The following is a 15,652-nucleotide window of genomic DNA, read 5'->3' as shown; positions in this document are numbered from 1 at the left end:
AAAAATGCATTTGTAGAGGCAAATAAGAGGTCATGTTACTTTGCTGAAACTTACATTTTTCCAGTAGCTGTTCTCTTACCTTCCGAACAAACCACAAAACATCTATCTAAAATTAACAGAATTCTCACTTAAAATTATATGCTAAATCTTGGACAAAATTTTGGAGTCAAATGCAGTAAACGGGTAATGAATTTTCAATGGCTTTCAGTCACACTCCGAGTCTCCAGCTGATGACGGAATGCCTCAAGACCTCCCAGCTCCTGGCTCTATCATCATGGAAAACCCAGTGTTACTCAGCAGCCCTCTTACTACATCCACGTAAGTCTTCATTACCATACCTGTTAGGTGTAAATAAAAAACCAAAAAAAATTCTCATGTTTTAGACCATGATTTTTTTCTAAAAGGTTTGTCATATTGAATTGAAATTTGGAACGGGGCTTCGCTATGACATGGTACAGGTCAACAATTTTTGAAAATTGAAAAATTTTCAGTTCACCTTTAAAGCTTCGGTAGAACCTGTGAGAGACTGAAACCAAGAACACTGTGTTTATATCTCTACGTGTACTTCTCTGTTCTCAGTCACAGCCTCCACAGCTCGTACAGTGACGGGGACATCGTAGAGCTCAGCTCCAGCACCGCCTCTCCCAACTTCTCCCACCTCTCTGCGGCCTTCCTCAACGTCCAGAGTGATGAGGTAGAAGACTTGTGGAGATCACATGTGTCAAAGGTTATGGCCGACTCTACAGCGGTTAACGTAATAAGCACCTGTCAGATCTTTCCTCGTCTCTATAAGGTAATGATTATGATGCTTTTGAGGCACGTGTAAATATGATGTGCTGATTGCAGACATGACTGCATTTACCCATAAATTAAACAGTTATTGAACACTAATTTTCTTATATATGTTCGCCCTAAAAATTGGCTAAGAAAGGTGTATTTTTGGAGGCAGATAACGGCAAAAGATATTACTATTCATGCTGAAATCTGAAGACCATTTGAACTCTCAGATATTGCAAAATGAATCAGTCTTCTAAGATCATTTGAACTGTCAGATCATGCAAAATGAGTCAGTCTTCTAAGATCATTTGAACTGCCAGATCATGCAAAATGAGTCAGTCTTCTAAGATCATTTGAACTGTCAGATCATGCAAAGTGATTCAATCTTCTAAGATCATTTGAACTCTCAGGTCATGCAAAATGAGTAACTTAGTCGTGGAAATAAATTTTGAAAATACAGTTATCATTTGTTGTTAATTAATAGTTCATGAGAATTTTTCTAATTTTCAGGAACTGAGAAGACGCATGGCTAATGTGACAAAGGAAGCATGTTATTATGTTAGCAAGACTGAGTCCCTCAAATCCCTAGCCTGGCAAATTCATATCCTTTCATGATTGCATGGATTATCGGCGCATCCAACAAGACTTATGTAGTAATGCCTGTTGTGTAATGCTAAACAAGCCAGGCCGAAATTCCTCTACGGATGCCCCAGGAGTGTGCTGGTAGTTTTCCAGTAGTGAGGTCACTGTTATTTTGAGTCCAGCTCATGCTGGGCTCCTCTGGGAAGATTCGCCAGCAACATGCAGATGACCCCAAAGGCTCTGCCTGGTTTCCTCCCAACATAATGCTGGCTGCCCTCGGATAAGGGAAATATTCTTGAGTACTGCATAATCACCAATCAAATAAATAAATAAATTCCCCTCTCCACTTGTAAACCAGAACACCATGGTATAAGTGGTAAATTCTTGAGTACATCGTTTAACACCAACTAATATAAATAAATACATAACTATACATGTTGTTGTCAGTGATAGAAAATTTCACTCTAGGCCCCCTTTACTCTGACCACTGCAGATTTTGAACATTTTGATTGACCGGATGGAATGTCCCCATGTCTTCACAGAACCAGAAACAGTAAGTTCATTTATTTGGTGCTCTTGATAATACTTGTCCATCAGTGTGGGTATTTATTGCTGTCTGCATCACATTGTAACACTCTGTTATTCGAGTCTAACGGATGTATTGCCAACTGGTGTCAAATCATGGGTCTTGATTACTGATTGTAGGTAACTGTTTGTACCTGAGGGCTTTCAGTATGGCAGTAGACCTGTGGGCTGTTCTAGACTTAGCCATTCAGCCCTTACTTAATGAGATCATGAGCTTGAATCCTGCTCTCACTGGTTTGGTCGTGGCTTTAGGCCATCTGTAGCATGTCTGAAGACTAACAAAGTTTACTCTGTTCACTTGAGTTTCCTCCAGTCTGTGAATCTGACTTATGTCGAATATGTTCAAGTTTTTTTTTTTCAAGTACCCACTTAAGCAACAGTCAAGTAAGAAAAATAAATACCTGTTTCAGATAATGGGTACACGCGTGGTTGAGAAACACAGGTTCTGTGTTCTGGAAATACAAGAATGCTATGAAACATACTCCATGAGGAAGGACCAGGTTGAACAGGTACATAGACTCACCTTTATCTTCACATATAAAAGAGCAACTTTCAGTGCCATTTATGCAACTTTTAGATTTGATTTTTTTAGAGGAAAGTACACTGGTTAGGTTAGCCGATCTCAGGGCTTCTGATTTTATCATTCTAAACAGAATAATACCTTCAGTCTAAGTTTCAGTAAACACCTTATAAACATGTGAAAAGGTTGATGAATTACATTACACACCTGGACACTACCTGCATGGGCAAACTTTTACTTTCTGGACTTTCATAATAGGTTAGAGCAGAAAATGTATTTGGGAACTTTCACAGCTGGTTAAAGATGAATGCAAGCAATTCAATGACCATTGAGACAAAACGGCCTTAAAACTGTATTTTCTGTTTTCCTCAGTGTCTGGATGACATTAAGGCTTCCATCAAACAGCAGTCATTAGGAGAATGTGGTGCCATCTGTGGAGAAGAGCAGGTACATCGAACCCTAATTGTTCTGTCTTCCTTCTTTCTATTTCTTAAAGGTTGCCTGAGATGCATTTTTGATAGGCTTGTAATGTTACGAATTGAAATATATTCATTGTCCAGAAGATTAGACTGTTGAATTCGTTAGCATTTTTCCTATAACATATATGTCTTCAAATGCCCCGATAGCACAGTTGGTTGAGCGTCTGCTTCAGGAGGTGGTAGATCCAGGGTCAATCCAGGGTCTGGTCACACCTAAGACCTTAAAAGAGGAACTTGTAACTTCCTCGCTTGGCGTTCAGCATGAAGGGAATAGTGCAACGACTGGTTGACCCGTATCAGTATAATGGTTTGGGCGGGGCGGCTTACTTGCCTTCAGTAAGTTGTCTCAGTGATACAGCACGAGATAAAAGAGCGATGGAAATCTGTCCTGCAACAAGGAGGCACATTACATGCACTCTAAAGATTCCTTCGTCGTCATATTACTGAAAAATTGGCAAGTACAATGTTAAACCAAAAGCACTCACTCACTCAGTCTTCAAATGTCATTAGTTGTCAGTCATTGGTTCTTAAAACCTAATCATTTTCTTTTCATCTTAAATTTTTTTTTTTTCAATCTTAAATTTTTTTTTCTATCTTACATTTTTTTTCTGTCTTAAATTTTTTTTTTCTGACAGAAAATGGAGCTTTGTCGTCGGCTTTACAAGCTTCACTTCCAGCTGGTACTGCTGTTTGAGAATTACATGAAGTTATTGGAAGTCTTCCACACAGTCGCCAACTCCCCACAGGTTAGGACCTCTCTCCCATTGAACATAGACCAAGACATATTATTATTTTATGTGATTATACTGGATAGTATTCAACTTAAATCCATAATATTCAACCTAAACCCAAGGCTTTGGCCAAGTCAGTGAAGCCATGCATGCCTATATGTCCATTAAAACCACTGAGACAGGTTTTCACAGGTCAAAGTTTGTGATTTCCGCATAATGTTATATCTCAAGAAGTACTATGGAAGGCATATTCCTCCAGACAAGGCCTGAGTTGGGTTATACTTAAGACTTGTAAATCTGTAATCTTGGTACTTCTGATGCACGGCATAAGGGCCCATCTGCCCAATGTCAGTAGACTGTATCTGGTGTCTTTGGCATGGCATTTCAGTAAGGCAGCACAGCAAATATGTTTGCATTAGAACCAGCCCGCTACAACCATTATAATGTTGAAAGTTAAACCACAAAGCAAACACTCAAACAGTTGCTTCAGTATAGAGCTCTATTGGTGTTTTGGTTTGGCAGGTTGTTGACTTTTCCATCCCTGTGACAGTAGTACGATCTGAACTAACTCAGGCAGCTAGGGAGATGGAGCACGGTCAGGTGTCACCTTTACAGGTGGACAGTAAGGTGGTGTCCAGACAGGAGGCCCTGACCAGCCTGGCTGAGTACCTGAACGGAGAGCGCTACCTCAAGGCCATACAGCTACTCAGGGCCTACAGGTAATCCAACACAGCTGAGATTCTAGCAATTCTGTCCAGCTGGTATGGGGTCCTGGTTCCTATGCAATGTAGACTGGGGTCCATGCAGAATTGATCATTGTTATTGTACGGAGGCGAGGATGAACAATGAACAGCACAGATAAGGCAGAAGAGGCACCCTATTGCTCCCAAATTATGACAGATTTCAATTTTTTTTTTTTTGTCCTTTGTATACATTGAATTTTGAGCTTCAGACAAAAACTGTAAGAAGTACATTGAAATTAGACTGTGGTCCTTTTGTTTCAGATTTGGTTACAGTTGTTTGTTTTCTAGTGTTACTTTTATTTATTTTTGGTTTATATTTATGTTATTAATTAAATAAGTTAAATTCAAAAGTTTTCAAGGCCTTTGTTGCCATGAACCTTTGTGAAAGCCAAAATGGTGAAGGAAAAAACTTAATAGAATTGATATCTTAATTTGCATTTTCTCCAACTCCAACTTCATTGTTTGTATGCCTCAGAGCATCCTGCCCCCTAGACCTGTTTGGCCAAGGATGTGAGGATGATATTGTGGCTCTGCTAAATATCTACTGTCGGGGATTGGCTGATAAACGATCAGGTGAGTACAGATGAGTTTGGCAGTTGTGTGATGATGACATCTTAGCCCGATTTGTTTTCTGAACAAATGTATCCAACAGGTGAAGATGCTCCTCTTTGTGATTGCCAATTTCAGTTTATTTCAATTCTCTGGAGAGTAATGTAATATCAGTACATGAACATGTTGTCTGCTTATCTACAAACCAATTGACACCCTGTTGTTGTTGTTGTTGTTGTTGTTGCAGGAGTGTTTGTGATGACAAAGGTCGACCTTGACCTTGGGGAGTTGCACAGCCAGCTGATGGACCTCCATGTGCAACTAGAGCTGGTCTGGTCCCAGATCAGCTCAACATCTCAGACCATGCAAGAAAGGGAGGAACCTGAGTGCTCTGTCATCATACTGGGCGAGTCAGAAATGCTCTGAGATCTGTAATCATAATCGGCGAGTCAGATGCTCTGAGATCTGTCATCATACTTGGCGAGTCAGATGCTCTGAGATCTGTCATCATACTTGGCGAGTCAGATGCTCTGAGATCTGTCATCATTCTTGGCAAGTCGGAGATGCTCTGAGTGGTCTGTTTATATCTGCTCTACTACTCGTACTCATACACAGCAAGTTGAACATCCTTTGAGCTCCATCATCATATTTGACAAGAAAGGCCTGTTTATATGATACGGTACTCCATGATTCTGATATGCTCTGAGCGGTGTCATCACACTTGGTGAGTCGGAGGTACTCTGAGCTCTGTCATAATATTCAGCGAGAGAGATCAGTTTATGTGATGTGGCACTCCACAATTCTGAGATACTCAAAGTGGTGTCATCATACTTGGCGAGTCGAAGGTACTCTGAGCTCTGTCATAATATTCAGCGAGAGAGATCTGTTCATATGATGTGGCACTCCACAATTCTGAGATACTCGGAGTGGTGTCATCTTACTTGGCGAGTCGGAGGTACTGTGAGCTCCATCATAATATTCAGCGAGAGAGATCAGTTTATGTGATGTGGCACTCCACAATTCTGAGATACTCGAAGTGGTGTCATCATACTCGGTGAGTCGAAGGTACTGTGAGCTCCGTCATAATATTTATTGAGAGAGATCTATTTATGTGATGTGGTACTCCACAATTCTGAGATACTCGGAGTGGTGTCATCATACTTGGCGAGTCGAAGGTACTGTGAGCTCCGTCATAATATTCATTGAGAGAGATCTGTTTATGTGATGTGGTACTCCACAGTTCTGAGATACTCGAAGTGGTGTCATCATACTCGGTGAGTCGAAGGTACTGTGAGCTCCGTCATAGTATTCAGCGAGAGAGATCAGTTTATGTGATGTGGCACTCCACAATTCTGAGATACTCGGAGTGGTGTCATCATACTCGGTGAGTCGAAGGTACTGTGAGCTCCGTCATAATATTCATTGAGAGAGATCTGTTTATGTGATGTGGTACTCCACAGTTCTGAGATACTCGAAGTGGTGTCATCATACTCGGTGAGTCGAAGGTACTGTGAGCTCCGTCATAATATTCATTGAGAGAGATCTGTTTATGTGATGTGGTACTCCACAATTCTGAGATACTCGGAGTGGTGTCATCATACTCGGCGAGTCGAAGGTACTCTGAGATCATGGTTCAGGTACTATGACCCTTCTTCACATACCAGGTCCTACAAGCTGATGTCAAAGATCTGAAGAAATATCACTGATTTTTGGCGCTCATGTCCCAAATACTTGTGAGCTGATATCCCAGATGGGGCTGCACATGACCCCGGGCAGGTCAAAAGAGGTGAGGCACCTTGACAAGGCACCTGTGAAGACAGAATCTGGGATTATGGGATCTTTGATATCCTCTGATGAAGTAAGCACATATTGACGTGTAAAGATGCGAGGATGAGTGGTAAAGAATCTCCAAAACATATTGTAATGAGTATTATAGAAGTGCCAGAAGTTTGTGTATTGCGCACTTTTACTTAGAGCTGATTTGACCTTCATGCCGTTTGGCTCATCTCTGGTGCTTTGTTGGGCTTGGTGTCCTGAAAACATGAGCTGAACGATTTGTTACACACTGTTGTTGTGAAGGACATGAGTTACATAAACTGACACTGGAATATGAAACCAGGACATCAAGTTTGTGATTAAATAGCCCATGAGTACAAAAGGTTAAATATACTCATTGTACATCTTGAGCCAAGATGAAAAACCAGTATCCCATAGGTTTGAAAAGCCCAGAACATCCAGGTGTTTATTGTGTATTTAGGGTAGTGTGCAAGATGTGTAGTAGAGGGACACCTGTACTTTGTATAGTGCAATGGTATGGTATAGCTTGCTAGACATTTATTCTTGTATAACAAATCCTAAGTGTGGTAAATCTTGTTTATTTAACATTAAACATAAATTTTCCCAATAATCTGTTTGTTATGAGTAGTTGACAAAAAAATGATTGGCGGATTTCTTGAATGGAAATCATCATGATTGTGAATGAGGTGTCTCTACTCTACTCTCCTCAGATGTTTTGTTGTACTATTGTTACTTAGATGAAGGCGACAAAAACATGGAAGACTTTCATGACGTTTATCTGTACCTATACGTACTTGGATGCCAAATGAGTTTCCCTGGCCTCCAGCCATGTGTAAGATATGTATGTGTTTTACTGACTGGTTCGTAGACATTCACCCATTTGAATAGTCCGCCATTCGCTACGCTGCTGTATTTGTAGATAATGGATATTGTCTTACATGTAGTTACACTCACCACATTCACCTCAGGCGTGTATTGTCATTCTAACCACTATGTGAGAAGATGGGACTGATTACACAGCCAAGCAACAAATATTATGAATTTTTTGTAACAATATCGTTTTTGTAAGTGCTATTGCTAATGTTTCTGTATTGTTGTACAGTGCTTGTAAAAATGTGCAAAAACAACAATAAATATGTTTTGCTTTTGAGTCCCTGTTTTTGTCTGGACCAGTGCAACTATATGTTGTACCATTGTCACAGTTGCTGCCAGGACTAAGCTGAAATGTTGTTATCTAATTGTCTTGTTTGTTACATTTCTTTTCTAGTCAAACTTTTCTTGTGTGCTGGTCTGATGCCACATGGTGGTAGAACAGTATTGAGATATCAAATACTTCATGGCAACAAATACTTAATAATATTGCATTCTGTGCTTCTTGTTGACATTTCAAAAATAAATGAAATGGTATCCCCGTCTTGTTCAGAAGGCAGACTGGTTTACCTTTCTGTTTAAATAATCAGACTGGTGTAAGACTTTTATTAGGTGAACAAACTGGTTTACCTCTCTTGTTTAATGTGCAGGCTGGTTTACCACTCTGTTTAAATAATCAGACTGGTGTAACACATTTATCAGGTGAACAAACCGGTTTACTCCTCTTGTTTAAGGTACAGATTGTTCAGCCATTTTGGTTGAGTGGGAATTCAGGTTTACCATTAGGGTTGAGTTGAGTTTACCATTATGTTTAAGTAGGCAAACTGGTAATACCACCGTGTTAAATAGGCAGAATTGTGTACCACTTCATCATATGGGCAGACTGGTTACCACTTTTGTTCAATGTGCAGACTAGTTTACCATTTTGGGTAAATGGGCAGGCTTGTTTAGTATTCTGATTAAATGGGTTGGTAGATTTGCAACTCTCATTGATGTGGCTACGCTTATACGAGGAAATTTTATTGGCTCACAGAGGTCGATCCTGGTATAGTTCCCCGTAGTATCGCATATAGAGCTGTAACAGCGCTATTGACTGCAATATCTAAAAATGCCCATGACAGTGAGCCATGTGAGCTTTGGGTTGGAGTTCTCACCAAGACATATACGACCTCCGACGACACTGTTCTGACCTCTACGTCGAGATGGTCAATTGTAGATTTGATTTGACCAGAGCATATTTAATGATAGTAACAAATAAGTTGCTGTAGTACTTTGAATTTCGTAAAATACATCAAAATCTTCAATTAAGCTCCAATCAGTCATCTGTCCACCTATACTAAGACAGACTGTTGATAGTTCTTTATTTGAAAATCTTCGTCAGCATTTTCAAGTAAGTGCCTACCCTGTTTTCCAAGAGTTACATAAACATACAGTGATTGTCTTTTCTTTCGGTTACCATTTTGGTACCGCTGGAACTATTTCTTTCTCTCTCTCTCTCTCTGTCCACATTATTGGGTAATATCTCGTCCTGTGAATTGAAAATGTGACCGGAAAACTTTTGGTGCGCAGGAAATGGTTCCACAGCTAGTCCTAACCATTTTCAAGGCAAAGAAAACATGAGTTATATGTCAGAGGTGAGACCATTAAACCACTGATCAGGAAAATAGTTGGATTAATCCATTTAGAATTTGTCCAACCGAGTAAAATGGATTTGAAACACTGGTATGTGTTGACCCAGGGGGTACCAATGATGTTACATTCACATACTTTGCTTGAAGTACAATCGTTTCGATTCTAGGTCTATTCGGCGAATGCATTCATAGATATGTTTATGCATTTTTATTGTTGAAATTTAGCAGTCTGTGCGTGTTAAGTGGCAAAAGCCTGATGTGACGTCAATGGTTCCAGGCTCACAAAAATGTAAGAAAATAAATCGCACTATTTTTATGAACAGTGTCTTTAATCTGACATATACTTCACTTTTTCTTTGCCTTTCGCGTTATTTTGTTGCGCTACATACGTGCAACAATACATTATTGTGGGCTGTGTAATGTACCGGTAGCCATAAAAAAGCACGAACCACTGTTGTCCCCCGTGTAAAAAATCAATTCTCAGTGAAGATAACTTCACTGGATTTTTAGGAAATGTGTATCACAAGCGTTACAAAACTGTCCACTGTCTTGTCGTGTTTTGTGCAGAGGAGTGTGGAGCGTGTAAGAGGTTCAAATCCCAGACATGGAGGCAAATTCACACGTATATAGCCATCATGGATCTTGTGTATATGACCATGTGGTGTGGGAGATACATTGAACATGCAGGCCACGAAAGTGGCTCCAGTAAATCGTCAGTTCGTGAATTTAAACTTATTAACAATAAACAATCAAATTAAACAGGCTTCACAGGATGTGTATACATATAAATAGGAAATAGATCAGGAAATGTGTGAACGAAAGTGCGAAGATAAAATGACAAGCTTGAACATTACGAATGTTCTTAGTTATGTGAAGCGGGATTAAATGGTCACGGAATTATCGTATAGTGATGTCTCACCAGGACGTTGGGCACATATATCTACATATCATATCCGGATGGTATTATGTATATGCCCCTTTTGTACTTTTTGTACTTTTGCTGAGAATGGTTACTAGGAGCGGTTTCTCTTGGCACGTTTATCGGTCTTTTAGTTGATCGTTCGTTAACGTCATGCTCAAGAATATGTACCTGATACACATAACGGAGTGCCGGGGTATAGACCACTGACCTTTTGTAACTTACCGACGAACACCCCCAGATGTCACGTATATATACATTTGTACATGAACACACCATATTGATGAAGAATAGCAGTCTTCAAAGAAGGTTAGACACGGAAGCCCCTGTCCCATTTGTAGTTTGTGTTCCAAAAATGCATAGCTGGAATACGCCCAAGGAAAGTTACGGTTTCGCGCAGTTTCATAAAGATGTTATACTTGTACGATATCGCGCTTAATGGAAAATGGCACGCTAATATAGTGACGTACAAAATAACATACCACAAATGTGCGATTAATAAATGTCGTCCGCCGATTGCATGAGACGAGTCCGGATTGGTCCAATGTCTTATTTGTAGTCTGTGTCCCAGATTGCGCAGGTGAACTTTGTAGGCATTGGTGAATAGGCGAAGCCTAATCTCTACATGAAGCGAGTGTTCCATTTGTAGTTTGTGTTCCAAATATATGGTTGCATGGTGCGTGACTCGGTACGTGCTGATCTCTACACGAGGAGACTATACAGGTTTCGCGGAGCGTCCCATTTTACACTCAAAATGAATCTGTTAACTTTAACAGAAAATCTGTACTCTGAGTGATGCTAGAATGTATTCTGTTATTGTAGCAGATTATTCTGTTAAATATAACGCACATATTCCATTAGTTCAGCACAACCATTCTATTAGACCAGCAGGATATTCTGTTGAATATGACACAATATTGTGTATAATAACAGAATGCATACACACTTCCTGTTAAATTTAACATTAATTAAAGTGTACTTTGTGTTTCAGATTGCACACATGGTTGGAGATGATATACATGGCACATGACTCCATGCTGATTTTCCATGGATTTTATCCTTGGATGATTTATGTTCCTTGATCCGGGTGTTCAGCGGATTGCAGGTTTCGTTGGTACGTGGTAGATTTCTAGCCGCACTCAGAGCTATTTGACACAATCTTTGGGTAATCTGAGGGATGCCCTGATGACAATTTCTTTCGGTTTTTTCTTAGTACCGGTAGTGTTTTTTTTTCAATTCCGTTTTGTGTTTGTGAGCAGGCAGTGACTAAACGTTTTTATGTTTTCCCTAGTATAGGAACAATTAGAGAACGAAATCGGCGGCTGGAGCTACACAGATGTCTTGTTAATTAAGCTAGGCCTACATACAGTTTTCGGTGGTTACTTGGATGTATTTATTCAGTACATAAATTTGAGGCATGTATGGTGTTGTAAATGAATATAGGATGTACCGTTACGGTGCTTGGGTGACCTATTTCTTGCTGGAGATTGTTACTTTTCTTGATGTTGGCTCTTTTCTTTATCCCGTGTGTGTATGCAGATATCATTACTAAAGTTAGATGTGGAAATACATATAGGCCTACTGGTCTACAAGGGTATACTGTCATTTCAAATCTGAATGTATTTGTGAATTAAGACAGTTTCGTATAAAGTTTTTTGGTCACATTGAGGTGATTCAATATCTTCATATAAGGTCTTTGAATCCTTTGGCTGGTATAAGGCGACACAGGCCAACTTTTCGGTATCCTCACACTGGATTTATTGCATGGACTGATAGTTGCTATATAATACATCAAATTCCGAAAGGCCATACAGTGGAAACATGTATGGGTGCCCTACAAAGGTTGTCTGGGTCGTGTCACATATACCCGAGACATTTAATTAAGAAATCCTGACACTTTTGGTCGGCACAGTGTAATATAACAATATGGCAGCACTATCTACATTTCACGGAGAGGGCTATGCATGCATGGCCGAGACCACTTGCCTTCCACCAGTATGACAAGCTCCTAAATTACATGTATGCATGTGTTACACATGGGTCAGTTACTCGCCAAACGTCTGTGGTTTTTTCCCGGCACTTGCGTTTCATCCACCCACAAATTGGCCATCATTGTAGAATTATTAATGCATATAGCAATGGAAAAACAATTGATTAAATTAAAATCTTATAATTTTTGGCATCGGCTATGCAGCGGCCAGCACGCTACAGTGCATAAATTAAACACCGTTAGGACATGCTCTACTAAAGCTGGGACTAATATAACCGCTACATTAATCCCAGATAAAAACAATGCTGAAAGAGACGTTACAGACCATTATGCATTAGCGTAGCGTGCTTTAATCCAAAAAGAACAAGCACGTGTGCCTTGATGCTTACATGCCGCTTTGTTGCCCACAATTAGCCTATCCATGCGTCATTTTAGGCCGCATATACCCGTTAGGCCTACTGTTAAAATAGCTTACATGCACGTGTAAGATAACATTAAAGCCTGTCGCTATCTGCCATCAATGAAATGTTTTATAATTATGCTTGCCGACTAACAGAATTAAAGGTAAAAGTCATTTGTTTCATTTCTGTTTGTTTGCGATTAAAGGGTGTGGGAGGACTGAATATCGTGTATGCCCTGTACAATTTATATGTAAGCTCCACGTGCATTGCAGGCTTGACTCATGAATAAAACGTGTGGGCCAAGGGCAACGTACGAGTCACCCGCACAAACTTTTCCGGATGACGTCACCAGCCGGTACTCTGTGATGAGTTTCCGAAAGAGCAGCTAGGATGCCTGCTCCGTGATTTTCTTTACGAAAAGAATCAGAGAGATGAAGAAAAAAGTTCTTAAACATACAAGTGAAGTCAGGTTGAATGATGGAGAAGTCATTAACCCGAGTGTCCTCGCTGTTTTCAAGGTAGGGAGGGTAAGAGCATAAACTTTTTGGGTGGTGTGAGCTAGCACTTGTCGGGATTTGGGAAGATCCGAGTGGGCCTGGGTCAATGGCTGACACATTATGTGGCGATTACAGCTTCACATCTGTTTCTACAACATCGATTGTAACGTTCGTAATTTGTCAGCTTTATGCGTGAGTTAAACATCGGTGAACTTTTCGTTAGAGAGACATTACTAAGGAGTTATTGTTTTTGTAAATGGATTCATCGATATTATGATAGGGGTGACATTCCATGCGTTGTACGTCAGTCCGCCTCTGTCACCAGTGTTGATTGATTACACGATTCTTGATGCAGTCTCACAGATAAAAAGGAATTGATACATGTCCAGACGTTTAAATAGTCATTGTTGTAAAATTAATAACTCAACTTTTTACAAATAAATTAAAAGTAATTGATTCGATTTAATCATTTACGAGAATATGTTAAGAAAGTAAATAATACAATAAATGAACGTTACATGCAAGAAGCATAAATTCGCAAGACTGATAAGTAGTATGAAGTAATATCTAAGAGGCTAAAAACGCCATGGGGGTTGTTTTATCCCAGTTAGTTAAATTAAATAAGCTGGCAACCTTATAAAAGGAATATTCCTTGAAACTGGAAACTTAACATATAAGAGGTCACTAATTTAATAATATATAGCTGGTGAATATACATGTAGGTTACACCCCATGATCTGTTATTACTATAGAGAGTGAACAAAAGTATGTGACACTGATTTCGGCAGTGTATCATTTCAGATCTTCTCCAAGTCTTGAATAATGAAATGGATGTTATAGATTTCAGATGGTTTGACAAGCTGTTCAAGTTGTAGTAGCTATTATTGATAAGTCTAAAGGTCTGAATTGTAGCGTAATGTGAATCACATAAATATGGTGTGGCTTCAGCATGGTGTTGGTGCATATAGAATAACAAGTTGTCTTATTTTTCATTCATCATTTGACATTTGTTATGATAGCTGGAACTGATAGGTAAAATAAACAGCATAATTGAATCCATCGTTGAAAGCTATCAATGATACTTCCTCCTCATATACTTTAATTGTGATGTAACATACATGTACATGTATCAGAAGTTGAAAGAAGGAAAATTCTGCAGTGTATGCTGTTAACATTGGCAAAGGTTTCTAAGCCATATTTTGTATTATGTCACATCTGTGGTGAACTGGTCAGAATGCAGTGTTTGAAATATTGGCTTTACAGAGAATGTATCAACTACTGCATGGTACGTAGGCCACATGGAGATTCGGGCAGAGCAATAATAAATGATGAATTTAGTGAAAACTATTATGTGCTATAAAAGAGCTCTTGCTGTTATGACTTCTTACTTGAACTTATGGTTATACTGGAGTAGGTATGAAGTGATATATATGTAATATGGGGCTATATTACTTACATATAAATATACAGGTTGATGCCTGACATTTTTGTGTGTACAACCATAGTTTGTACATGTACTATGGTTGGTAATCAAAATGACAGGATTGGCTGGCAGTATATATGTACTTACATTGTGAATATCAGTGGAACATAGTACTATTGATAATTTGTAGTGGCAAGCAGTCAGAATGTTCCCACTAAGGATTGGCTTATGGTGATGTTTGAGAGATGTTTGTGGGTTAGGATGCCCCGCTGTATGGGGCTACTTAAATGCCACCTGACATATTGTCTGTTCATATTCTAAACCTTGTACCCTCATGGTTAGCAGATTACATGTACAGCTGTATTTGCTCTTCTCAGCATACAATGAGGACAAAATCATTATCTTAATTCGCCTGGTTACCATTCATTGTGCATGCAGTTCTACATAGCATATCTAGGGGCATATTATTCTGTGTATTCAATGGAAGTACTAAAGTGATGAAAAGAACACAACACGTTTCTTCATTTTCAACATTTGTGGCAAAGCGCATAAACCACACCTGTATAATAATTTTTTACTCAAATTTTTTCCACTGCGAAATTTGTTCAGGAGTTCAAGTGTTACTGGTTACTCACCAGTGAAAGTTTATAAAGCCTTTGTAGAATACTTTAGTATGATAGAATTAATAAACTTTTAAAGCTGTTAAATTTAAGTTTGTTTCTGTACATCTTTTTTAGGTTTAAACTTTGAATGTTGCAAAAAATTGATTTATAAAAGTTTTGTGAAAGAGGGCCCATGGCCTACACCTACTGTACATGTACTTGGAGACAGTGTCCCACTTCCACAAATCTTAATACATGATTTTTTCTTCTTTAGAATATGTACAGAATTAGTGTCTGTGCGGTGTTAAATGCATGTAGTTTGGGGTCAGAGTGGGAAAGGCGGATTTTCAGGGCAAATACAGTACTGACCACTACTACTTTCTTAATCCTTAAGCTGGAATCTAAACACACAACTCGGCTTTGGGCAACAACACTGACTCATCAAGCTATCAAGACCATCTTTTACAGAATCAAAACTAACCACATCATCATGTATTACTGCACCAATCACCAGGTCAAAATTGAAAGTTGGTTGTTTACAGGTTTAAAAATTAAA

The 15,652-nt window shown here is 39.2% G+C and overlaps 1 protein-coding gene across 1 annotated transcript in view; it reads left to right on the top strand.

Annotated features, from left to right (window-relative positions):
* Positions 1 to 5,774, top strand: part of LOC135473509 (protein furry-like) — a 48,147-nt gene extending 42,373 nt beyond the window's left edge. Inside the window, 10 exon segments of the mRNA XM_064753359.1 lie at positions 209 to 318; positions 580 to 793; positions 1,288 to 1,378; positions 1,848 to 1,912; positions 2,355 to 2,453; positions 2,837 to 2,911; positions 3,579 to 3,689; positions 4,197 to 4,393; positions 4,893 to 4,990; positions 5,214 to 5,774. Coding sequence (XP_064609429.1) covers positions 209 to 318; positions 580 to 793; positions 1,288 to 1,378; positions 1,848 to 1,912; positions 2,355 to 2,453; positions 2,837 to 2,911; positions 3,579 to 3,689; positions 4,197 to 4,393; positions 4,893 to 4,990; positions 5,214 to 5,392 — 1,239 coding nt within the window. The 3' untranslated portion in view covers positions 5,393 to 5,774.
* Positions 5,775 to 15,652: the final 9,878 nt, after the last annotated feature.

Source organism: Liolophura sinensis, chromosome 8, assembly GCF_032854445.1.
Source record: "Liolophura sinensis isolate JHLJ2023 chromosome 8, CUHK_Ljap_v2, whole genome shotgun sequence".
In the NCBI taxonomy this organism is placed as follows: domain Eukaryota; kingdom Metazoa; phylum Mollusca; class Polyplacophora; order Chitonida; family Chitonidae; genus Liolophura; species Liolophura sinensis.
This window is presented reverse-complemented; position numbering and strand designations above follow the sequence as displayed.